A 23,917-nucleotide genomic window follows, 5' to 3' on the forward strand; every position below is an offset into this window, starting at 1 on the left:
AATATCTCTATTATCTTTCCCCCTGTCGGCAAATATGCATAGAAGGCTTTCTGGAGTGATGTGAATGGAATGTTCATGGTGGTCATTCCTGGGTGGTGGGACGGGGATAATTTAAACTTTTCCGTATTGCTTGAATTATTTAAAGTGTATAGATACCATTTTTTGAAAACTATGCGATTTTTCTTAAAAGGGGGTAGACAGGCTAAGAAATTATCTGTCATTGATTCTGAATGCTGGTGAATGCTGATTATTTTCTTGTTATTTTTTACATTTTAATTTTCCAATAAATAAATAAAAATTTTAAAGTATTGAAAAAAACTTTCCAGACATCTCACTGGAATAGAATAGTCCAGAAACAGACTTGGCAGAGATGGCTATTGTCTCCCAACGTCTCCTCTCCTCCTCTAACAGTTGATGGAATTTTTAGCTGCACACATGATGGCCAGAATAAAGACCCCATTTCCCAGCTCTGGCCAATAGGATATAAGTGGAAGTGCCATATGGCAGCTTCTGGAATCATCTGAGAGCTTGCTCCTTTGCCCCATATTAGCATCATCCCCTCTTGCTGCCGGAATGCAGATGTCACCATATTGACCATGAAGACGAGACCATTCAGGGACAAGGAACGAGACGGAGGTGTGTGTACAGATTCACGTAAGTCCTAGACTACCTACCTGGACCACATAAGAAAAGAAGAAACTTCTATCTTGTTGAAGCAACTGACCCTAATCCTAACTGATACACGACTTACACACACACATAGAAAGTTAATCTATGATACTATTTGCATGGTACGTCAGTGGAGAAAGATGAAACAACTGGTTTGGCATACACACAAACAAATCACCTAAATGTGATAATTCTTTTAAAGTTTTATAAGAAAGTAGAAACAGAATAGCTTTATGAACTTAGGGAAGAGCCTTTACTTTTAGAAGCAAAGGTGAGAAAACATAAAATAACGAGTAAACTTGACGATATCAAAAATTTAAACTTCTATATGACGAAAGAAACTATAAACAAAAGTAAAGGACAGGCACGAGAACTGCAGGGCAGAACTCCAGTTTCTGGGAGTGAGGTCCGTCGTGTTCAAATTCAGTGTGGTGCTGGGTGTGTACGTGGGAGGGGCAGCAATGTTGGGAGAGAGCTGCGTATTCCACTTTCTCCTCGGACAGGGACAAGGAAACCTCTGAAGGCTTCTGCAGAAACCTTTTTCCTGTATGGAACTCCGTAGTCCCCACAGTTATTTGGCCGTGGGACCAATCTTTTTTTATTGTATTATAACATCTACGACTGTCCCCTGGGTGTATACGGAACACTCAGAAGTGCTGCCATAAGAAATAACACTTTGCCATGTGAGAAATGATTGCTACATTCACCTTTTGAGTCTTCACAGGTAATTCTCACTTCTTCTTAAGTTCTGAGCAGCAGCAGCATAAAAAAGAGGAAGAAATCTGGGCTTTGGGAAATAGGAGTAAATTCTCCTAATAGAGTGAACATATCCCAAGAGAAGGAAGTCAGAGGTAATCTGGGTTTTTCCTTAAGTACTGGCTGGGGCTGCCAGAAGTAGATGTTTTCAAATATGCCCAGCTGGGGATAAAAGACCATTTTAAAGATAATTTAGGGCAAATTCCAGAGAGTTGTGATGCAGAAGATGGCAGTTGGGAGTGATTTCTTGTCGGTTATAGGTAAAGGAAACGACAGTTACAGAAAAAGGAAACAGCAAATACAGTCCAGGATGGTCAATTCAACATTGATTACACACTCTCTGGGCTCTGACATTGAGGCTCTTGTAGTCTAGAGAGGGAGATTTTGTTTAACACTACATTTTAAGTACAATTGAAAGTCCTCATTTTATCTCATGTAATCCTGTGAGATATACATGTACCATATATCTCATTTTTGGGATGAGGAAAGGGAGGCACAGTTAGGTAACTTGCCTAAGGTTAAAAAGCTAGCAGGATTCCAAGCAGGAGGTTTCGCCATGTTCCCCTAACCAGTGATCCGCCCTATTTGTTTTTTTTTTTTTGGAGACAGAGTCTCACTCTGTTGCCCAGGCCAGAGTGCCGTGGCGTCAGCTTCGCTCACAGCAACCTCAAACTCCTGGGCTCAAGCGATCCTCCTGCCTCAGCCTCCTGAGTAGCTGGGACCACGGGCACGCACCGCCTTGCCCGGCCGATTTTTTATATATTTATTTTTAGTTGGCCAGCTAATTTCTTTCTATATTTTTAGTAGAGACAGGGATCTTACTCTTGCTCAGGCTGGTCTCAAACTCCTTCTGCCTCAGCCTCCCGAGTAGCTGGGACTACAGGCATGCGCCACCATGCCCGGCTAATTATTTCTATATTTATTTTTAGTTGGCCAGCTAATTTCTTTCTATATTTTTAGTAGAGACAGGGATCTTACTCTTGCTCAGGCTGGTCTCAAACTCCTGAGCTGAAGCAGTCTCTCTGCCTTGGCCTCCCAGAGTGTTAGGATTACAGGCGTGAGCCACCGCGCCCGGCCAGCTCCGCGCTATTTCTTGCAGATACTATAACTACGTGGGGAACAGCACAGTAGAGAGAGGAACAAAGTGAAAACGTTGTCAAGAAGGCCCAGCAGGATGTCAGTTCACCTTGGTGACAAGCTACAGTTTGCCTGGGAAAGGAAGGAGGGGACAGCCACGTCAGGGTGAGAAGGTCAAAAGTGTCTTCCTCAAGGGAGGGCTCCTCTTAAGCCAGGTGTGTCAGGTTCAAATGTGGTCTTCGGGCACCCTGAGCAGCACAGCTTTCTGAGTGGGAGGACGGGCCGGGTTGTTTCTCAGGACGGTACTGGGGCGGGGTGTCGGGGGTGTGCGTGCAGGGTGGGCCAACCTGGGGCGAGGCCAGTGAAGGGGCCGGGGGCAAACCTTGCCACGTTCCCAGAGAGCGGACAGAAAGGCAGAGGGGAAGGGAAAGAAGAGGGTTCTGGCAGACCTTGGGGCTGGCTTTTGCACGGACGGTCAGCGAGAAGGACACAGAAGCTCGAGGCCTCCGGCTCGGGCACGGACTTAACTTTCCGAGTTGCGTGACCGTTTGGAGGAGTGAGACTGGCGGAGGGAGGGAGGTGCGCGCGTCGCGAGCGGCCGTCCTCTGCACGGGAGAGGGGTCCTCCCGGACGCGGTCCCCGCCCTCGGAGCCGGCAGGGCGACGGTCGCTTGTAACGTGATGCCCGCACCGCGCATCCTGCTCGCCGGTTGCGCCAGGCGCTGGAGCCGGTCCCGGCCGGGGAAGGCCGCCCGGCCGGACGCGCGGGTCCCGCCCGGTTCCCGCCCCGGCTCCGGCGGGAGCATCGGGTGGGGCCGACGAGGCCGAGGCGGCCTCTCCCGGCCCCGCCGGGCCGCGCGCTGCCCGCCGCACTCCGGCCGGAGGTCCCCGCGCGCTCGCGGGCAGCCGGGTGGGGACGTCCCCGAGGCGCCCCGGCGTCCGCGTCCCCCGCCGCGCCGGCCTCCCCGAGCGCGGGCCCGGGCCACCCCCGCCCGGCCCGGGACACGCGGCGGGTCCCCCCGCCCGCGGACTACAAGTCCCGGCAGCCCGCGCAGCGGCGCCTCCGCCCCGCAGGGACCCCGCCGTCCGCGCGGCGGGCTCGGCGGCGCTCTGGGCCGGGCCGGGCGGGAGGCCGGTCCCGCGGGCGGGGGCGGGGGCGGCTCCGCGCTTCTCCCGCCGCCGCGGCCGAGGGGAGTTTCCAGGAAGTGGCCATATTGGAGCCATTCAGCCGCAGCCGCCGGGCGCCGCGCGCCCCGCAGCCGCCGTCCCGCCGCAGCCCCGCGCTCGTCCGGCCCGCGCGCCGGTGCGGAGCTCGCCATGGCGGCCGCGGACCTGGAGCGCGTCCCGGTGAGGCCCGGGGCCGGCGCGGGGGGCCGGGGCGCGGGGGGCCGGGGCGCGAGGCGGTGCGAGCGCGGGGACACCGGGGCGCCTTGCAGGGCGGCCGGCCGGGGTCGCCCCCGCGGGCGCAGACGGGGCAAAGCCCGTCCGCGGGAAGGAGCAAAGCCCCTCTCGGCTCCGGGCAGGTGCGAAGACAGACCGGGCCCCGGGAGCCGCGGGGAGGATCCGGATGCTCCGACCCCATCGCCCCGGAGTGCGTTTCCGCACAGCTGGGGAGATGCCTGGCCGCGCAGGTGTGTCGGGTAGGCGCAGCCGGGGAGGACGAAGCCCCGCGATCCGAGGGCGTCCCCCAGACGAGCTCAGGGCGGTTGCAGACTTGAGTCCTGAAGACCCGGGTCCTGCTTTTCCTCCCTCGCCCGCGCCCCGCCATTCCGGTGCGACCCCAGGCAGCTCAGGCCTCAGTGGCCGCGTCTGCGGCAGCGCTTCCCCGGGACTGGAGCGAGGCCAGACTCGGCCCTGTGGGCGTTTGATCGGGCCCGGCCCAGGTCCGCCTTCTGCGGGGTTGACGTCCCGGGTGGTCCCTGCAGGGGTGTCCCTGGACCTGAGCCTGCCAGCTCACTAGAGGTTTTATCGTTCGCCCGGGGAGGGAGGCCTTTTGGGGTCGCGTGTGCACGTCCCCGGGTGTCTCAGGCTGGATCTGGGTGTGTCTGGAGCTAGGCTGTGACAGCGAAGGAAGCCGCGTCCTCCTGCCAGCATGTGAGGCCCTGGGCGGCTGGAACGGGGAGGAGAGAGAGCAGGGGAAGAGGGGAGGGAGGGCCCAGGGCTGGGGGGAGGAGGGGAATTCTGAACGTGTGGACGATAACGACTTGGTTCTGGGGCTAAAAAAGGGAGCCAGGTCTTATGTAATTAATGCTATAAATACTGTCATCTGAATTTATATATGTAAATTTTCCCTTTAATCTGGAAATGCATCGTTGGTCTACTTTGGAAATGTGCATCATTAAAGCAGGCGCGCTCGGTTTCATGATTTCTAGACTCTAGGGTGTTTTATGCCTATTGGGAAGGGGCGGCCGTGTGTCCGTTAAGTAAGTTTAAATACAGGAGGAGCCGATTCGGAGGTTGGGCCACTCAGATGCACTTCACCCCTCTGCTGTAAATTGGGATTTACGTACCCAAGGCCGGCCGCGCCTGAATCCTGGCAGACCTGCTGGTTAGCTGGAGGCCGGGAGACCTGTGAGCGCCCGGGTGTCTCTGCACGGGTGTCTGCATGCATTTTCTGTGCCCAGCTGACCAGAAAGTTATGTCTGGGTCTCGTCTGTGGCCAGAGGTTGCTCTAGCAGTTGATCCTGCAGGTGGGAGTGGTATGTAGACTAACCAGAATCAGACAGCCCGATAGGAATCCTAGATGCTCCTTGGGGCCATGTGACCTTGGCAAGTTATTTAACCCTTCCGAGTTCTCATCTGTATAATGGTATAAGAATAGCTACCTCCTTCACAGGGTTGTTTTGAGGGTTCAGTGAGAGAATCCAGGTGAGGTGCTGAGACCCGTGTCTGGCACGTGGTAAGGACACAGTAAATAATCCAGGATACCTCGCGTCCACATGGACGTGAAGACTCTGTGAGAAGGCAGCAGAGAGTGTGTCTGCCTGTCACGTGGCACTCTGCAGGGACTGCAGTCACTGTACCTCCAGAGGCGTAGCTGAGCGGCCCGCCTGCCCTGCCCGGCTGTGGGCTGGAAGTCTCCCCGTACCTCCTCATGTTCGCTCTTGGACCAGTTCTGTGAGGAGTTTGGGTGTCACCCCCATGGTGGGCCGAGGCACAGGGAAGGGGCTGACTCAGGTGAGGGTGTAGAGCCTGAGCTCAGGGACTTGGTTACCGTCCCGGGTTGAGCCAGTCTCCACACCCTCCACGCTTTGGGCTGTCAGCCTCTTGGGAGGACTTAGACAGGTTGCATTTGGGTGGAGACCTTGGGTGGAGCTTGGCCTGAATTTGGGAATCTGGACTCGATTCTCCCCTCTTGGCTTGTCATCGTGAGAAAATCATTTCTTCGTTTTTCTTACTATTAAATGGGCACAGCCATACTGATCGAAGAATTCGTGGATGATTCATTGTAGTCCGTGGCATGTTTGGAAATGTGCTGAGGTATCTTGCCAGCTCCGGGGTCGGCATGGTGTATACACCACAGACCCAGCAGCCGTGACATCCTGACCGGGCCCTGCTCAGCCCTGGTTCAGCCACGGGGTTAAGATCAGCGTCTCCTGTGTGTGCACGTGTGGGACAGAACCTCTGGGGAGTTTCTGTTGCCTTTTACCCTCCTTGGGCAGCCGGACTTCTGTCCAGTCTTGCTTTGCCTCTCCCTCCCGGGGCTCTGACTCTGGGGCTCGCCCCTTCCTGCCCTGAGGGTGAGCCCCTGTGTTTCCCTTGTCAGAATCCCGTGGGGCAGGTCAGACTCCATGGTGAGGCTCCTCTAGGGCCTGGGGAAAGGGAAGCTGGAGGAGGAGGGGGAGAAACGTGCCGCTCACGCTGGCAGTCTTCCCAGCCAGTCATCACCCCATCTTTGCTTTATCCCCAGCACCATCTGTCACTTCCGTCGTCACCCCTGTAATCTTGACACTTCCCCAAGAAGCAGGAGATCCAGGGAGTGCCTGTTCATTCCCTCCTGAAGCAAGGACTGGTGGGAAGGGACGTGGGAGGCAGCCCCGTCATCTAAGTGGGGCTGGTGGCCTCTGTCACAGAGTGGAGTGGTGTCTCCCTGTCCTCTGAAAACGGCCAGTAGCCTCCTTGCCGAGCCGTTCTGCAGGAGGAACGAGAGCGGAGCAAGGGATGCCTGTGCAGCTCTCACTGCCTGGTGGTGTCGAGGCGTCACACGTGAACACCCCCTGCAAGGACGCAGCTCCGCCCCCTTGTCCCGAGACGTAGGTGTGCCTTGGCCTCCCTCGCTCATGGGTGTCGTGTCTGCCATGGGCGCTCAGCTCAGGATCGTGACTGGAATGGGTCAGAGCTGCGAGGCTGGAGGGAAGGCATTGGTGATCCAGGGGAGCACACGATCAGGCACTGACCAGGATGGGAACAGAGAAGATGGCAAGAAGGAGGCCGGTCCCAGTGCCAAGGAGGAGGGAAGATGGACGGCAGCTGGGAACCCAGGGTCTGACTCTTGTCAAAAGCTTTGGGTGGCGGGGAGGGCACTGGATGCTTTGTGCCATCATCTTGTTGATGGCAGTAGCCTGAGGTCGGGCGAGAATGCAGACTTTGGTCATCGGCCAGTAAAGGGTAGTCCCGAGACCCAAACCCCAGCACCTGAGTACCCCTTGAGACGACAGAGGGGGTGGAGTCCTCTGAGATCTGAGCCCGAGGATGGGCTGGGTGGAGGTGTCATTTGGGGCAGAACCACCGCGAACGTCTCTGTGTGGCTCGAGTCCAGCCCCCAGAGGCCAGCAGCTGCAGGACAAGAGCGCAGAGGGCCTGCGGGCCAGCCGGGCCGTGTCCCTTGCAGCCTCCTGGCTCCGTGCTGCCAGCTGGGGTCTTGGGACCCGCAGGCGTGGCCCTCCAAGGCACAGGCCTTGCCAGACAGCCAGATGTGGAACTGTGCAGGCAGGTGGGAGACACATCTGCCTGGGGAAGGGACACCCCCAAGGTTGGCATGCCCTGGTGGCAGAGCGGGGGCACTCTTTTCTGGCCTCCTGTGGTCCTCTGCATCCGCAGAGCTCGCGTGAGGAGCCGTGACTGGGAGCGGGCAGTGGGAGGGCAGGGCAAGGGGGCATCTTGGTTCCCGCTGCAGCTGCCCTCGGTGTTCTTGGGGCGAATTGGATACTCTCCCCAGAACATGTGGCTTCAGGTCTTTCTCTAGGATAGAGGCCAAGGTAGAGGGACAGAACCTGGAGTGGGCTGGGAGGGGTGGTGCATGCCTGTAGTCCCAGCTACTTGGGAGGCTGAGGCAGTAGGATTGCTTGAGCCCAGGAGTTTGAGGTTGCTGTGAGCTAGGCTGACGCCACGGCACTCTAGCTTGGGCAAAAACAGTGAGACTCTGTCTCAAAAAAAAAGAACCTGGGGTGGAGGGAATAAGGACCCGTTTCAGAGCACAGGTGGCTGGCTGTTCTCTGAGGGTTTGGACCCAAGTCCACTCGCCAGACCTGGCTGTGGGGCCTGGGTGTGAGCCTGACACCCTGCCTGGTGCTCACATGGGAAGGCCAGCGGGGCCCTGTGAACCTCTGCCAGGGCACACAGGTGCCCGTGCATTCCTCTGCCCCTTCCCAGCACCACATCCATCCTGGGGGGGAGGGAGGCAGGGGCACCTTGCTGCCCACGTCCCGCCTTCCAAGGGTGGGGTCTCATTGGCTGTGGAGCAAAGGCTGCCTCCTCCCTCTAGGATGTCCGGACCACCTGCAGCTTCCCCTGTTGCAAGGCAGTGGTGGCTGCTGCCCGAGTCCCCGAGCCAAGTGAGGAAATAACACTGGGGGTTCCAGTACCTTCTGCGGCCCTGAGCGCCCACCCCGTCTGCTCTGCGGTGAGCTGGACCACTTCCTCTCAGGCAGTGCAGCAAAGCACAAGCGTGCGTCTGTGTCCTGGGCCTGGGGGTGAGGGTGGTGAGCATGGCCCACAACCAGTGACGGACTCTGAGCTTCCTGGAAATGTGATTTTGACAAGACAAGTGTGAAACAAACCGTCTCAAATTAACATGCTGCAGCCTGGCTGTCTGCATGGAGAAAAGGAAGAAAGTGCCTCTCGGTGGGACAGGGGAGCAGAGAGAGTGGGTGCTGGGGTCAGGGGAAGGGTGGCCTTGGGCTCCTGGGGATAGTTTTGCTCCCAAAGGTTCCGTCTCTTCTCAGGGTGGGGTGGGGCAGGACTGGCCTCGTGAGGACGACCGGTGGCCTCACTGCAGCCTCGCTGGGCCATGAAGGTCCCTGCTTGGGTCTTCTCCCAGGTTTTCTGTTGCCGCCGTAGGAGAGAGACGCTCAGTTCCCAGGTGTCCTCTTGATTTGGGACAGGTATATCCTGCTTCTGTTCTTCCTTCCCGGACCAGGGTAGCAGCATCCCCACCCCCACCCTCCCACATGTGTCCCTTTGGTTATTTCCCGTAACCTCTGACCTGGGCTTAGAGACTCGCTATGGAATCCTGGGACCAGAGCCTAAGCCTTTCCTGGGAAAATTCCTAGGATTCCTCCTGGGCTCAAGGACAGTTGTGCTTACGACCATGGCTTCTGGCCCGAGGCCTCTGCTCTGGCTATTTCAGGCCCAGGCTGCTGGGAGCATCTGGAGCTGGGGGTAGGGTGGTTTGTGCCAGGAACATGGGTGGAGAAGGCTCCCAGTGGCGCAATGACTCCTGGGTTCGTTGCTCAGGGACTCAGAGCCCCAGAGCTGGAGCTGTCTTGGGGAGTGGCCTCCCATGGGCCTGGCTGAGTGCACCAGTGAGTGGGTGCTCGGCACGGGACCCCGGGGGGGAGAAGTGTCTGAAGTCCAGGGCACTAGAGAACTCCATGGAGTTCTTGGGTCAGGAAGCCACTCTGTGTCAAGGATTCAGCGGCCAAATACACCTATGGTGGGCTGTCTCTCCGCTCCCACCCCAACCACCAATCCGGTTTGAGAGGTTTGTTGTCCGGGCTCTTCATTCACCCACAGCTTTCCTGGCTCTGTTGGTTAAGACATTCAGCAGATTCCAGTTCCTTCTGGATAAAAAGCCTGTTTTTTTTGTGTGTGGGCAAACTGTGGGACATGGTCTGCCCAGATCCCACCTTGCTTCTTGGTAAAAGGGGCGGCTCCTCTTGGCCAGCGACTAGGGCTGTTTCAGAAGGCTCAGAGCGCGCATTTCCTGATCGGGAAAAGGCGTCCTAGTTATCCACTGGGCTGCGTAACAAAATGCTGTTCTCTATTTTGTTCTGGACGGCCAGGCGTGGAGGCACGCAGCCGGCCGGAGCAGTTATTATTTTGGTTGTTGTCTTTGATGTGCCAAAGAAATGATGACGCAGAAGCCTGGGGCCCGGCTCAGGAGCCCAAAGCTTGTTAGTGATCAGAGAGGGGATGATGGCCCCATGGAGTTTCTCTTTGTGGATGCAGAGCTCAGAGCTGCCAACTCTCTGTCTGTTCAGGGGCTTTGAAGACATTTAGAGCCCCTGCCTGAGCATCCCAGGGAGCTGGGTGCGTGGAACGGGCCAGAGGCTGTGGCGTCCCTCCCACCGGCTCCAAGTGGAGTTGTCGGCCCGAAGGCCCTCACCATGCAGTGGTCTCCTGTGGCCTCCGTGATCCAAGAGTGGAGGCGGGGCACGTCGTCCATCCGGCTCCCTCCTGCCAGACCCGGGCTGCAGACCGCTGGGCCTTTGGTCCAGACCAGCCCCCTGACATGTCCTGTTGGGCCCTCAGGGTGTTCTCAGTTTGTACTGATTGTCAACCTTTGAAAATTGGAGGATTTCACATAAAAATCTGGATTCTCTTGAAGAATTGAAAGGCTCAGCGCCACTAGCCCCACGTTCGTTCCCACAGTTGGCTGGGAGTCGCGGGACTGCAGCCGCCGGGGACTGAGCAGAGCCGGGCGCTGCGGTTCCCCGCCATTCCCCCTCTCCCAGCGAGGCCTCGCGCGGCTGAGTCAGCGGCTGTCCTGCGTCCAGCAGGCAGCGGAGCCGTGTGGCTAGGAGCGTGGGCTCTGCGGTCACGCCGACTCCATTCACATCCTGGCTTCGCCTTCCTGCGCAGCGTGGTCTTGGGCGAGTTATATAATCTTTTGGTGCCTCAGTCGTCTCATCCGTGCGGTGGAAATCCTGTTACAGCCTGCGTCACGGGGCTGCTGGGTGGATGGGATGAGACTAAATTAGAGTAGCACGTTGCGAGCACTGGATAAAGGTTGTCATTGTTGTCATGGTTGTCACTGTACTGCTCCCCTTTATCTGTTCGCGTTACGTGCCTGGCTCTGTAGGTGTTGGTGTTTAACCTGAGCCCCCGAGGTCGAGGATGTGGCGTCCTCATCTCTTCAGCCGCCCCAGTGCCTGGCACGCAGCAGGGTGTGCAGGGAGCGTGCGGAGCGAGTGGGTGGTTGGCAGCCTGCTGAGCGTGGGGAGGCGGCGCAGCAGGGTGGTGTGGGGTTGGCCTGCTGTCAGATCCCTGCTCTGCCCTGCTTAGTGCCCCAGCTTCTGTGTCAAATGGGGACAGTCATGACGTCTGCCCCCACGGCGGGAAAGACTAAGAGACCGTGTGATCTGCTTGGCTTGGTTTGCACACGCTGGTCCTCAGTGAGGTGCTGGTGTCGTCTGTGACATCCGTCCCTCCTTTGGCTGTAAACCCTGAGACGTTTCACCTTCCACACCGGCCGGCTGTCTGCTGGCTCTCCCTGCTTTCTCCTTGTTCCGCTGCGTCCAAACGGTCCCACTTTGAAGGCAGTCAAGGTGCTTTGAGTTGCAAGTCACAGATAACGCCACTCAACCAGCTTAAGCAATACAGGGGTATGGCCAGGGGCAAAGGGAAAGCCCAGGGCTTGGGCAGACACTGGCTCTTCTCTTGATTTCCTTGGTTCTGTGGTCCTCTGTGAGTGACTTCAGCCTCGGGCTGCCCCCCTAATGGTCAAACCTGGGCCACTTGCCTGTTCCTAGACCCATCGTGGGATCATGCTGACTGGCTCCCACCCCTGGACTTGGACCTGTGGTCAGTTGCTGACTTTATTTCTGAGTCGTGGTCGCTGGGACGTGTAGGAGATGCTTTGGAGACTGCCGGCTCCTCCTAGGCTGTGAGCCCCTCAGCTTAGCAGACAGCCGGGGCAGGCGCCCTGGAGCAAGCAGTGCAGCTTGGATCAATGTCGTTGATGCCAAGAGTATGGTCAGCGAGTTGGCATTAATGAGAGTCACCCCTCGGTAGACGTGGGAGGTCAGATCGGTCTCCTGAGACCGGGGGAAGCAGCCCCGTCTCCATCGGGGCCCGTGGCCCTCCTCTCGCGTGCGTACGTGTGCGCCCGGCTCCCCAGACTGACGCCACCGGTCCCTGCTGCTCCTGAGCGGACACGGCCCGGGTCTGCAGCCCCGGAACGATGAGTGCGCTCCAGCTACAGCTCGGGGCGGCGACCTTGGGCTCCGTGCGCTCCCGAGGGAGCTGAGCCGTGCGCCTGAGGCCAGGCAGCAGCTGCTGAGCGCGGACAGGTGGCTGGCTGAGACCCGGTGGCTGGGACTGTGAGAAAGTGGGGAAACCGAGGAATGGGATGGCCTGTTTCTCAGTAGGAACTCCGCGGCAGGGCGTGTGTGAGTGCGTGTGACTGTGTGTGTGTGTGACTGTGAATGTGTGTGAGACTGTGAATATGTGTGTGTGTGTGACTGTGAGTGTGAATATGTGTGTGTGTGAATATGTGTGAGAGACTGAATGTGTGTGTGTGTGAGTGGTTGTGTGTGTGTGACTGTGAATGTGTGTGTGTGTGAATATATGTGAGTGTGTGACTGTGTGTGTGAATATGTGTGTGAGTGTGAATATATGAGTGTGTGACTGTGTGTAAATATGTGTGAGTGTTAATATGTGTGAGTGTGTGACTGTGTGTGAATATGTGTGAGTGTGAGACTGAATGTGTGTCAGTGGTTGTGTGTGTGAGTGTGTGTGTGAGACGGAATGTGTGTGAGTGGTTGTGAGTGTGAGTGTGTGAGTGGTTTGTGTAAGACTGAATGTGTGTGTGACTGTGAATGTGTATGAGGCTGTGAATGTGTGTGAGGCTGTGTGAATATGTGTGTGAGTGTGAGACTGAATGTGTGTGTGTGTGTGAGACTATGAATATGTGTGTGAGTGTGAGTGTGTGTGTGTGTGTGTGTGTGGTTTCCAGACGCGGCCGGCTGGTGGGTCTTGGCGGCACACTACGGGATGCTGGATTGCATCCTGATTGTGTCACCCTTGGAAGAAGAGGATGAATAAACACAGAGCCTTCTCTGCAAGCGCAGCACGCCTTAAATTTTGGAGATTTTCAGTCTCGCCTGAAAAGAAGAAAGCTCTAGACTGTTCCGTCCTCCACGCGATCCTCGAGCCGCTGCAGCGGGCGGAACGGAGACTAAGTAACGCAGCCCTGCGCAAGGCGGGCAGACGCGGTGCCGCAGCGGTGGAGACGGCGCTCGGTGACTCACAAAGCGTGGTGTGCGGCGTGTGGGGCACAGCTGTGGAGGGGTGGGAAGGAGGGCAAACCTGACCTCCCCCAGCCAACTTCGAGAAGCGTAGGGAATAGGTGGAGAAGCAAGATTTATAAAAACAGGATAACCAGCAGAACGAGGGAATGGGATCCCTGCCACGTGAGGGTCTGGAATGCGAGGACTTGGCGGCCAGGTGAGAGCAGGTGCCAGGGAGGAGGTAGAGCGAGCTCTAGAGCCCAGGCAAGGGGCAGAGTTTGAAAAGCGAATTTGGTGTTACCGCTGGGCCGAAGCGGAGCCCGTGAGGAAGGCCTGGGACTCCGTGCTAAGGGGTTGGACCCGACGAGCATCCTGGGCTCTGTTTACTGTTTCTCATGCGGGCACCAGTGAGAGAAAGCTGCCTCTGGGACACTGTTGTCGGGTTATGTTTGCAGCCCTAAGGGGCCTGGGCTTGCGTGGAGAGATTGGGCCGTGACGCCCTGGGCATCGGTGACAGGGAGGAAGGGTCGGCTGTTAGGACAGGGCTCCGCTGAGAGGACGAGGTTAAGGATAGCGCTGACTTGTTTGAGGGGCTGGTGCACGGCCCAGGAGGCTGCGGTGCCGGAGGGCTGCGGTCAGAGCGGCGGGAGGGGTTCAGGCCCAGCCAGTGGACCGTGGCTGCAGAGCGCCAGGTGCTCAGCTCTGGCGCCGAGGAGAGCCCTCTGCGGGCAGGAGGCATGGCCCCCCGTCCGGACCTGAGCCCCCCGGGCCTGTATCTTGCCACTGCCCTGGTGAGTAGCCCAGGCTGCCCTCGGCTGGGCCTGCTTCCTCCCTTCCGGAGCTGTGGGCACGTGGCAGGTGATGTTCTTTTTTTTTTTTTTTTTTTTTTTGAGACAGAGTCTCACTGTGTTGCCCAGGCTAGAGTGCCATGGCGTCATCCTAGCTCACAGCAACCTCACACTCCTGGGCTCAAGCGATCCTCCTGCCTCAGGCTCCCGAGTAGCTGGGACTACGGGCATGCACCACCATGCCCGGCTAATTTTTTCTGTATATTTTTAGTTGTCTGATTAATTTCTTTCTATTTTTAGTAGAGATGGGGTCTCACTCTTGCTCAGGCTGGTTTCGAACTCCTGAGCTCAATCCGCCCGCCTCGGCCTCCCAGAGAGCTAGGATTACAGGCGTGAGCCACCGCGCCCGGCCTGATGTTCTGAACTCCTGCCCTTCCTCTTTCTAGCTGACGGTCAGGGCAGCGGGGCTCGGCACTGGAGGAGGCATGTTTCTGCCCACCACGGAGCTCTCTGGAGCCTGGGATCATTTTGCCCCATTCCCAGGGGAGCCGGGGAACCATTCACACGGATTGGAGCCCGACAGTGGCCCTCGGCTTTGGGTCCTCATGTTTTCGTTTTATGGTGCCGTGAGCCGGCTCCAGCGGCCCCGCTCACTTGGGGCCTGCTGCCATCTCTCTGCCAAGGCCCCTCATCCTCACCCAGAACCCTCTGTCTAAACAGCCAGGGCTGGCGTGGGCTGGGAGTAGGAGGATGGCAGGAGCAGGAACCCAGGGGTCTCCAGAGAATACCACTGAGGCAGGAGGGAGGAGGCCTCAGAGAGTCACGTCACCATCCCTTTGGAGACCGCCCCTGAGCCCCAGTGGGGCTCAGTCTGAGTGGGGGCGGCTTCTATAGCAGGGCCTGTCTGTGAATTCCTCGCTTGGTTGCGTGAGGAGCAGGGGTGGATGTGGAGGCCTATGGGCCCAGCCTGGTCAGGGAGCCCCTCTGATGGAGTGTGAGGGGTCAGGCCGGACCTGTCTCTCCTTGGATCCTGCTTCAGCAGGAGGGTCTGGGAGGTCTGGGACCAACATCACCCCATCCTCCGAGCTGGCTGCAGGAACAGACAAACTCCCATCGGGGCCTCTTCCTGGGCCCTGGGGCCACCTGAGCCAGGAGGGATAGAGCCCCAGGCCCAGGCATCCCTGGCCATCCCAGGTAGAGCAGAGCCTTTTCCCAGGGCGAAAGGCCTTTTCCAAGCTGGGACTCCGGGGCCCTGAGGGTCACTGGGCTCTCTCTGCAGAAACTTGGCCTGGCGTCCGGGAGTTAGGGCTCTGGTGTGCTCAAGGTATGTGCTGAGATTTGCTGAGAATCCAGACCGTGGGGGCAGGGCTGGCTTAACTGAGCCTTAGCCTCCCCCCAGCTTGGCCCTTCTACCCCAGGGGGCTGATGGCCTTGCTGCATTTTTCTCTTGGCAGAGTGCAGAGCCGGAGCCACGGAGCCTCTCCCTGGGCGGCCACGTGGGCTTCGACAGCCTCCCGGACCAGCTGGTCAGCAAGTCGGTCACTCAGGGCTTCAGCTTCAACATCCTCTGCGTGGGTGAGTGTCGTGGCCTGGCCAGGGCGGCCTCAGACGAGGCTGGATGAGAACCGCCCGGGAGATGGGGTGCTCTTGCCCTGGATGCCTGTAGAGCTGCAAGGCAGCTTCCCAGGCAGGGTAAGACTTGGGGGGGGTCAGGACGAGGGTTTGGTTGGTGTCTCTGCCGGAGTCAAGGACAGAGTTGGAGCCGGGACCTGACGCCGAGCTGTCATGGAGAGTAAACAGGGATTAGGCACATGAAGGTGCTTTGTGAACTGGGGGTGTTTATCACAGAGATTTAGATCCATCTATTCATTTGTTAATTTAAAAAGCATTGACTCATTTGCTTGTCCCTGCTGTGTGTCGAGGACATCATGGCAAACAGGACTCTGCGCCCATCGCAGTGTCACATAGTAAGTGCCCCGGCACGCGTCCGAACCAGTACAGCCCAGGCGGGGGCTCTGGGAGGCTCCTTGCACCTCAAGGCCTGGGACTCCCAGGGGGGCACAGAGTGCTCTGCCGGACCCTCTGCACGTGCCCCTCGGGGGGGCAGCCGATCCGGAGCCCCCCACCCCTGCCGACCAAAGTCACGTGGAGCTGGAGTTGCCAGGGACACAGGGACTGAGCCACTGGGGGCTTCAGACGCTGGCCCTGCTGCCCCGTGGCCGCCCTGGGCCTGGGGCGTGGTGTGCAGAGCAGGCTGCGTGTTGGGTGCCTGGTCCCACCGAGGCCAGAGGGGCCTCCGTAGCTGCCCACTTTGCTGCTTCCCCACTTCCCAGGAAACATGTCACACGTCCTGCATGGCTGTGCCTTGTGTCCAGGTCCACCTTTTGGCTCTTTCTTCCACATGTTATTTCTGCGGCCACTGAGGAAGGGAGAGCTCCTGGGGGTGGGGACAGCAAGGGACGGGGTGTGCGGCCTGCCCCCCTCTTGTATGGGGCTGCGGGCGCCTGGCCCCGCCTGGCTTAGCCACCAGCCGGGGACAGCCCGGGTCCGGCCTTTGATGTCCACTCCTCCTCCTCCTGTGCCCATTCCCCAGGGGAGACTGGCATCGGCAAATCCACACTGATGAACACGCTCTTCAACACGACCTTCGAGACTGAGGAAGCCAGTCACCACGAGGCGAGTGTGCGCCTGCGGCCCCAGACCTACGACCTCCAGGAGAGCAACGTGCAGCTCAAGCTGACCATCGTGGACGCCGTGGGCTTCGGGGACCAGATCAACAAGGATGAGAGGCAAGAGGCGGGAAGGGCGGCCCCAGCCAGCCCCACCCCACCCAGCCACTGTGGCCACGGTCCTAAAACTCTGCCCGAGCTCCTCACTCCACGCTGCCCCCTATGAATACCCGAGCCCCACACTCCAGGGGGTCCGGGGAGGCCTCTGGGGCAACCTCGGAGGCCCCATAGTAGCTAACTGACCAGTGACCCCTTGGAGGGTCGGGAGAGGCGGCCCCCACCTGTGCCCAGACAGGGATCGCCAGGGGAAGCTGCTGGTTCCCAGGGAGAAAGGCCAGCGGGTGCCGGCTCAGCGCCTGCCTCCTGGTGATGGAGCTGTCTGTAGTTACAGGCCCATCGTTGACTACATCGACGCACAGTTTGAAAGCTACCTGCAGGAGGAGCTGAAGATCCGCCGCTCGCTCTTCGACTACCACGACACGAGGATCCACGTTTGCCTCTACTTCATCACACCCACGGGGCACTCCCTGAAGTCCCTGGATCTGGTGACGATGAAGAAACTGGACAGCAAGGTGTTTCCCCCCAGCCCCCTCCTCGTTCCATGTCTCCCGCTGGGATGGACGTGGCTGCAGTGGGACCACCCACCGTGGTCCTCGGGACCTGGTCCTCTCTGTCTCGCATCTGTCTCTGCTGCCCCAGGGGCCCCCACTGCCCTGGGTCTGGGCCTGAGCTCCCTCCTTCCAGCTGAATCCGTTCTCATTCTCAGCCCTGCCCCCCCCACCAAGCTCCCTCCATCTCCCTCTGCCCCTTCCCCAGAGCAGCCCCTTCCCATCTCAGCCTCTGCTCACTTCTCTCCCTCAATTCCTCATTCTAGTTCCTGCCTTCACTTCCCTTTTCCTCCCTGACATGGGTTTCCCGTGGTTCCGTCTGAGCCCACCAGGGAGAGGGGGGCTAAGCCCCAGAACGGGGATGTGGATGAGGAGTGGCTATTGTGAGGGCAGCTTCGTGGGGGGAGGACAGGAAGGGTAGGGGGTCCTAGAGGGCGTGTGGCCCCACAGTCACCCGTCAGCTCTCACGTCCCTGCCCTCTGCATCTCAGGTGTGAATTTTTGTTGTGAAAAATGGGATAACCTTGGCCTGGGAGATTTTGAGATCTTCCTATGGCTACTGCTGCTGACAGGTCGTCCTGCTGCTTAGTGGGGAGCTCAGCCCCCTCCCCACTGCTGCTGTCGGGTCCCAGGCCAATTGGGACCTTCAGAGCATTCTGGGTCAAAGCTGGGTATGCCAGTGGGGGCCACTTTGGGCCTGGATGTGGTTCTGGGGAGCCAGGGCTGTGAGAAGCACTGCGGCCAATTGTTACAACCCATTAGAACGGCCACAGGTGGCTGGGTTTGGGTCGGGACTGCCCACGGGAGTAGCTTCATCTCTCTGGCTTCCTGCCCCTCTGCCCAGGGACGTGGCCTGGGCATGGCTGTCCACAGTCTGGGAGCCACTGCTCGAAATAGCCGGCCAACCCGCCGTCCCCACCCCCATCTGGGCAGGTGAACATTATCCCCATCATCGCCAAGGCTGACACCATCTCCAAGAGCGAGCTCCACAAGTTCAAGATCAAGATCATGGGCGAGCTGGTCAGCAACGGCGTCCAGATCTACCAGTTTCCCACGGATGACGAGGCCGTCGCAGAGATTAACGCAGTGATGAACGTGAGCGTTGGGCGAGGGCCTCGGGGCTCTGGGGCCAGCACAGAGCTCAGACGGCCCCAGGGGACTTGGTCCCCAGAATGCCAGTCTCAGCTTCTCCAGGACAGAAGGCTGGGCGTTTGGGGCCCGCTGGGCCTAGGTCTTGTGGGCAGGGACAGGAGGAATCTGCTATTGGGTTTGCACCGGGGGTCCCCCCAGGTTTGAGTGTCACAAGGTCTGGACTCAGGGTCGGAACCTGAAACCTGCAGAGGTGGGCAGGCTTGAGGCCAGGTTTGGGCACCTGGGAGGGAGCCAGGCCCACAGGTCCTTCCAGGGAGCTGTGACGGTCCCTGGGGAGCCCAAGGCTGAAGGAACAGCCCAGAGAGTGGGGAGCACCAGGCAGGGGGTTGAGGGTTCGGCCCCTTCCCCTGTTTGGAGTTCTAGCTTGCTACAGAAGAGAGCCGGGAAGTGGGCATCTGGCCCTGGGCCTTTGTTCAGTCCGGCAGCTCCTCCCTGGGCCCGGGGCAGTGGGAGTCTCCATTGGCGCCGCAGCTCGCACTCACGCTCTCCTGGGCCCTCTCCAGGCTCACCTGCCCTTTGCCGTGGTGGGCAGCACCGAGGAGGTGAAGGTGGGGAACAAGCTGGTCCGAGCGCGGCAGTACCCCTGGGGCGTGGTGCAGGGTGAGTGTGGCCCCCGTCCCGCCCCGCTGCTCTCGCGCACTGTCCCGCCGGGCCGGCCCTGGCTCTGTGGACCTGCGCCAGCCCGACCGCCGTGCCAGGCGCTGCCCGCCCGTGCGCCTGCGCGCCTGCCTGACCCCCGCGTGCCCTCTGCCCTCAGTGGAGAACGAGAATCACTGCGACTTCGTGAAGCTGCGGGAGATGCTCATCCGGGTGAACATGGAGGACCTGCGCGAGCAGACGCACAGCCGGCACTACGAGCTCTACCGGCGCTGCAAGTTGGAGGAGATGGGCTTCCAGGACAGCGACGGCGACAGCCAGCCCTTCAGGTGACAGCCTGCGCGGGGAGCCAGCCTGCCTTCCCCGCGCGGCCGCACTGGCGGCGTGTGTCGCGGACGCACGGACTGGCGCCTGCGCCCCGGGGTCTCGGGCGCCAGGCGAGGCTGTGGGGACCCAGTGCCGGGTGACCCGCCCCTCCGCTCCGCCTGCCACTCCCGTGACCCCGGCCTCCTCCCCTGCGCCCGCGCAGCCTGCAGGAGACGTACGAGGCCAAGAGGAAGGAGTTCCTGAGCGAGCTGCAGAGGAAGGAGGAGGAGATGAGGCAGCTGTTCGTCAACAAAGTGAAGGAGACGGAGCTGGAGCTGAAGGAGAAGGAGCGGGAGGTGAGCGGCGGGCGCGGAGGGCGCGGAGGGCGGTGGCGGCGGGGCGCCCAGGCTGACGCCCGCCCCTCTCGCTCGCTCGCAGCTGCACGAGAAGTTCGAGCACCTGAAGCGCGTCCACCAGGAGGAGAAGCGCAGGGTGGAGGAGAAGCGCCGGGAGCTGGAGGAGGAGACCAGCGCCTTCACCCGCAGGAAGGCGGCGGTGGAGGCGCTGCAGTCGCAGGCCCTGCACGCGACCTCGCAGCAGCCGCTAAGGAAGGACAAGGACAAGAAGAAGTAGGTGGCGGCGGCTGTGCGCGCGTCTTCCCGGTCCTTGCCCTTCATTCCCCGCTTGGCGGTCTCGCTCACCTTGCTCTTTCGCTCGCTCGCTGGCGATCTGACTGCTCTGCCCCGCGCGGGGGGCCTGTGCCTGCCTTCTGCCCTCCCCGTCCGTCCCCCCTGCCCTCTGGGGTGCCCGGTTCTCACTCGGGCCTTGGCTCTCCTGTAGCCCCGGCCGCTGTGTGGGGAGGGCCGGTCCCGCAGGGTCTCGGGGCAGGTCCTTCAGGCCAGGAGAGGGACACGGCCTGGGAATATCAGCATTTCCAGCCAGATTCCAGAAGCTCCTGCGTCCTGCTTGGACGGCCGTGGCACGTCCCTCTTGAGTCTCTGAGGTCGTGGGGGTGGGCCCCGTGTCGCAGGGCAGCAGGGACCTAGGCCCAGCTGCACTAGCCCCCCAGACACTTCGATCAGCGCGAGTGGTTTTAAAGGGCACGTGGACAGAGGGAGGACAGTGTCTCCCCGCGGGGGCTGGGTCCGCGGGGCAGACCAGGGGGCTTCTCCCAGCACCAGGCTGCAGTCAGCCGAGTGGCCAGGTGGGGGCAGCTCTGAGTCGCGTTCCTCACCGCTGTCCTCACACCCTTAGCCGGAGCGCAGGTGTCCTGGCTCCTGGGGACCCCCTTCTGCCTCCCACTTCCTTCACGGTCCCAGGCCAGATCACACTGTAGGGGTCTCATCCATCTCTGCACCTCCCTGCCTGGTATCAGGTGCCGACTTTCTCTTGCCGACCCAGGAACTAAGCAGGGGTGCCCATCCTGCCCTCATTCTCGGGGTCTGTTTCCTCCCGGAGTGTTTGGGGATGTTTGTGCCCAGGCGCCTCCTTCCTTGGTGGCAGTGGAGCCTGGTGGTTAGGGCCATGAAGTGCACTGTTAGCTGTGGCCCTGGGGTGCTGCTTCTGGCATTAGCACCCCCCCTCCACTCCTAATGTTGCGTCTCCTAACCCGGACAGGCAGCACACACACACACACGTGCACACGCTGTCTTAGTCTCCCCATGCCCTATCACATGGGCTCAGGCACACGTCTACCAACACCAGTGTGTGCATAGAGGCACAGACACCTACTGAGGACAGGACGGTTAAACAGCTTCTCCCTGGGGGAGCCTGGGGGTGGGGAGTGACATAGAACCAGGCACATAGGATCTGGATGCCGACTCTCCTTCCTAAGGTCTGTCCTGTTCTCTGGGACAAACCCTCCTGCTCTGTGTAATCTCCCCATCGCGATGCCCAGGTCCCCCCCGCCAGCTGCTGGTAGTGCCGGGGCAGCTGAGCCCTTGCCTGGCCCCAAGGGGGACCCCAGCCCATGCTCCCCTCAGCCATGTGACTTTCCCCTCTGCTTGGCATTTGCTTGCGGCCCTGGTCCCACATCCAGCTCTTGGCGTGGGGAGCGTGGAGGCTTCGTGGGTTGGAACCTGCGTGGGTTTCAAGCTGGCAGCTCAGAAATCTGGTGTCTCCTGGGGCAAGGGGAGGGGGGCGAGCAGAGGTCTGTGACCCAGGGGCTGACACCCAAAGGGACTTTGCCCTACTTCCTGGCAGCTTGGCCCAGGCCATCCTGGGAAAGAAAAGGTAGGCAGGGTCCCCTGGGAGATAAGCTGCAAAGAAGCTACTCAGAAATCGAAGACAAGGACCTGTGGCCGGGTCAGGGTGGGAGGGCCAGCGAGGTTGGGTGCAGGCAGGGGGTTTGTCCCTGGTGTCTGGTCTCCCTGCTTCCCCCATGTGGCCTGGGCTCCTTGGTATGTTCCCCAGGCCTGGCCTGGAAAATAGGTCTTTTCTGTTTGCTGGACATGCCAGGAAGCTCCAGTCAGTTTGGCCCCTGGGAGAGAGAGCTCTCCCCCGTGCTGGCCTTCGGGGGCCAGGAGTGGGCTGGGTGGGGTGGCCGGGAGCACCCTTCCTCCTGCCTTGTCAGGGCATAGGGTGAGTCGGCCTTTTTTGGGAGCAGTGGTAGCGGGTATTTTTCGTGACCATTTATTTGAATGGCTTTGATCGATTATACGTAGTCTTCACGTTTTAATCCATTTTTGCAAAATTACTTCCCAATCAGATCTTGACCCTCAGCCGGGACGCCACAAACTGAAGCGAGTTCTCTGCTTTGCGCGACACAATGCCAAACTGACTGCTCTTTCCCAGTGTCCGTCTCGCTGTCTTTGGCTTCTGTTTGATTTGGTCTGCGTATCTTTTAATGTGTCTGTTTTTGTTCTGTTTGTTTTATTTTTATTTTTCAGTTAACGCACGCACAGACTTACATGTCAAGAGTGGACTTTAGTCTTTCATGTGTTAAGTTGCTTGAGTTACACCCTGTGACCCTTCTCCCATAACATGGTGTGAGGACGGACTGGGAGCGGTACAGACTCCACTGTTTACAGCCTCGCTTTGCCCCCGGCCCGGCTGCCTGGGGCCCGGCGGGCCGCCCCCTCTCTATGCAAACACGCAAAAGCCATGAATGCTGGAATCCAAAACTGACAAGGTTTATTTTTTTCAGAGCCAGTGGCTGGTCTTCCATTTACAGTGTCACTATTCCTTGACGGAGCAGTTATGTGCCGCTCTAGCGGAGGCCCCGGCCGGCGACGCCGGGCCACGCTGGGCCTCGTTGTCCGGCGTCGAGACGGCAGCTCACTGGGCGCCCTAGGCGCGGCCGCGTGGTCTGGTATACATGCTGCAAAATTCGCCCCGTTCCCCTTCATTTTAATTTTTCTAACCTGGAGCTTCATTTTAATAATAACTTTAAAACACTTCTAAATTTTTATTTTGGCACCAGCATAAAGACAAATAATATCCTCTCCCATTATTTTCATAAATAACACAGATTCTCTGGTTTTTAAAAACTAAAAATATCTCTAAACCTTTCTTATGTGTAAAAGTACTCCTATAATATACAGGGAGAGGCGGGTAATAAACTTCCTGTCATGACAGTGTTTGGAATTTCTTTCCGGATGCAAGTGGAACATGCATAAGACCAGGTCCGGTGTTTCTACTGTGAATGTAAATGGAACAGCAGCCCGAAGCCATTGTCTGTGTGCCCAGCGGTGCTCCCTGTGAGCAGGGACGAGCGCCGTGTGTGTCCGTGTCCGGCTCCAGTTAAACCCCACCCCCAGCCCAGTCCTGCGTATTCCGAATGCAAAGAGTGCTCAGCGGGGAAGGTCGTTACCTCAAGGTCATTGTTTCTTCCTTCCTGGCTGAGTCACAGGGTGGAGAGGCGATGGTGTCAGACGTGTACAGACAGTTTAGGGACAGACGGGCAGACAAGGAGCTTTTCCCCTTCAGTTGTGCTCTGGAGGGCAGCATTTCAAGAAAGTACTAGCAGCCTCAAGTCTCCTGTGCTCCTGCTGGTTTCCACGCCACGGAGAGTATCCAGGTTGAGAACAGGGCCTGGTAAAATGGGAGATGGAAACGAATAGACGAAAGGAAGGACGTCCTTTGGCGTTGGGGGAGCGCGGTGCTGGGCGTGGGCTGCCCGGAGGACCACAGGGCGCTGCCCTCAAGGAGCCCCTAGTCCAGGAGCCCCCCAGCCTCGTAGGAGGCTGCGCTGACGTACTGTCGAATTGGTGGTTTGCTTTTCACGCCCGCTGTCCTCCCGGCCATCGCGCTTCCCCCTTTCTGCCTGGCCTGCTTTATTGACTTCCGGGACCAAGTCCTGGCTTCCTCCTGCCCTTCCGAGAGGACGTTCCACCTGGGGAGGCGGAGGGGAGAGTTGTCTGTGTCCACCGAGGCACGGCCAGGAAGAGGCGCCTTTCCACGGGAGGGGCTCCACGTGCTGGGAGTAGGGGGTTCTGCTGATGCTCAGAGTGAAAATTCTCCAGCCGTTAATGCCAGGACCGGGGGTAGATCTGGATTTTGTGGGGCCGGAGCTTGAATATTTAGGAAGACTCCTTTAAGAAAAAGAATACGAAAATAAAATTAGGTACAGGCCTTGGAAGGGGCCCTGAAGATTAAGCTCATTAGCATCACAATCAGTCCGCCTCTGGTTGTGATTGGAAACTGGTGCTTCCAGGTGGGCATCCGAAAAGGTGAACCGGCACAGGAAGGCAGAGGCGGGCCGCGCGGTGCCCGTCTCTAGGGTAATCACATGTCTGAAAGTGTGTTCAGCTGGGTCAAAGCGTGACCTCTAAGACAGCTTCTCTCAGCTAATGTCTTTCTGAAGATGGGACCCAGCAGGTCGTTGGTTGTATAGGAGGTGACAACT

The 23,917-nt window shown here is 59.0% G+C and overlaps 1 protein-coding gene across 4 annotated transcripts; it reads left to right on the top strand.

Moving 5' to 3' along the window:
- The first annotated feature begins 3,582 nt into the window (after positions 1-3,582).
- Positions 3,583-22,646, top strand: SEPT8 (septin 8). 4 transcript variants are annotated; one of them, XM_012651338.1, is made up of 10 exons: positions 3,583-3,848; positions 15,135-15,255; positions 16,274-16,469; positions 16,795-16,981; positions 17,950-18,111; positions 18,672-18,768; positions 18,926-19,094; positions 19,295-19,427; positions 19,510-19,700; positions 21,960-22,646. In XM_012651338.1, exons 1-10 carry the CDS (start codon positions 3,819-3,821, stop codon positions 21,961-21,963), a joined length of 1,290 nt encoding a protein of 429 aa, XP_012506792.1. In that variant the 5' UTR covers positions 3,583-3,818; the 3' UTR covers positions 21,964-22,646. The 4 variants fall into 4 exon arrangements, with proteins under 4 accessions (XP_012506792.1, XP_012506791.1, XP_012506794.1 ...); XM_012651337.1 differs by lacking the exon at positions 21,960-22,646 and adding an exon at positions 21,779-21,925; XM_012651340.1 differs by having other exon boundaries at positions 3,702-3,848; positions 16,801-16,981.
- Positions 22,647-23,917: the final 1,271 nt, after the last annotated feature.

Source organism: Propithecus coquereli, unplaced genomic scaffold (assembly GCF_000956105.1).
Source record: "Propithecus coquereli isolate 6110/MARCELLA unplaced genomic scaffold, Pcoq_1.0 Scaffold353, whole genome shotgun sequence".
Taxonomy (NCBI): Eukaryota; Metazoa; Chordata; class Mammalia; order Primates; family Indriidae; genus Propithecus; species Propithecus coquereli.

Excerpts from the sequence above, each read along its gene's own strand:
- SEPT8 (XM_012651337.1), top strand. The coding sequence starts at position 3,819 with ATGGCGGCCGCGGACCTGGAGCGCGTCCCG. Across the intron at positions 15,256-16,273 it reads CTTCAACATCCTCTGCGTGG|GGGAGACTGGCATCGGCAAA; the intron begins GTGAGTGTCGTG and ends CCCATTCCCCAG. Across the intron at positions 16,470-16,794 it reads CAGATCAACAAGGATGAGAG|TTACAGGCCCATCGTTGACT; the intron begins GCAAGAGGCGGG and ends AGCTGTCTGTAG.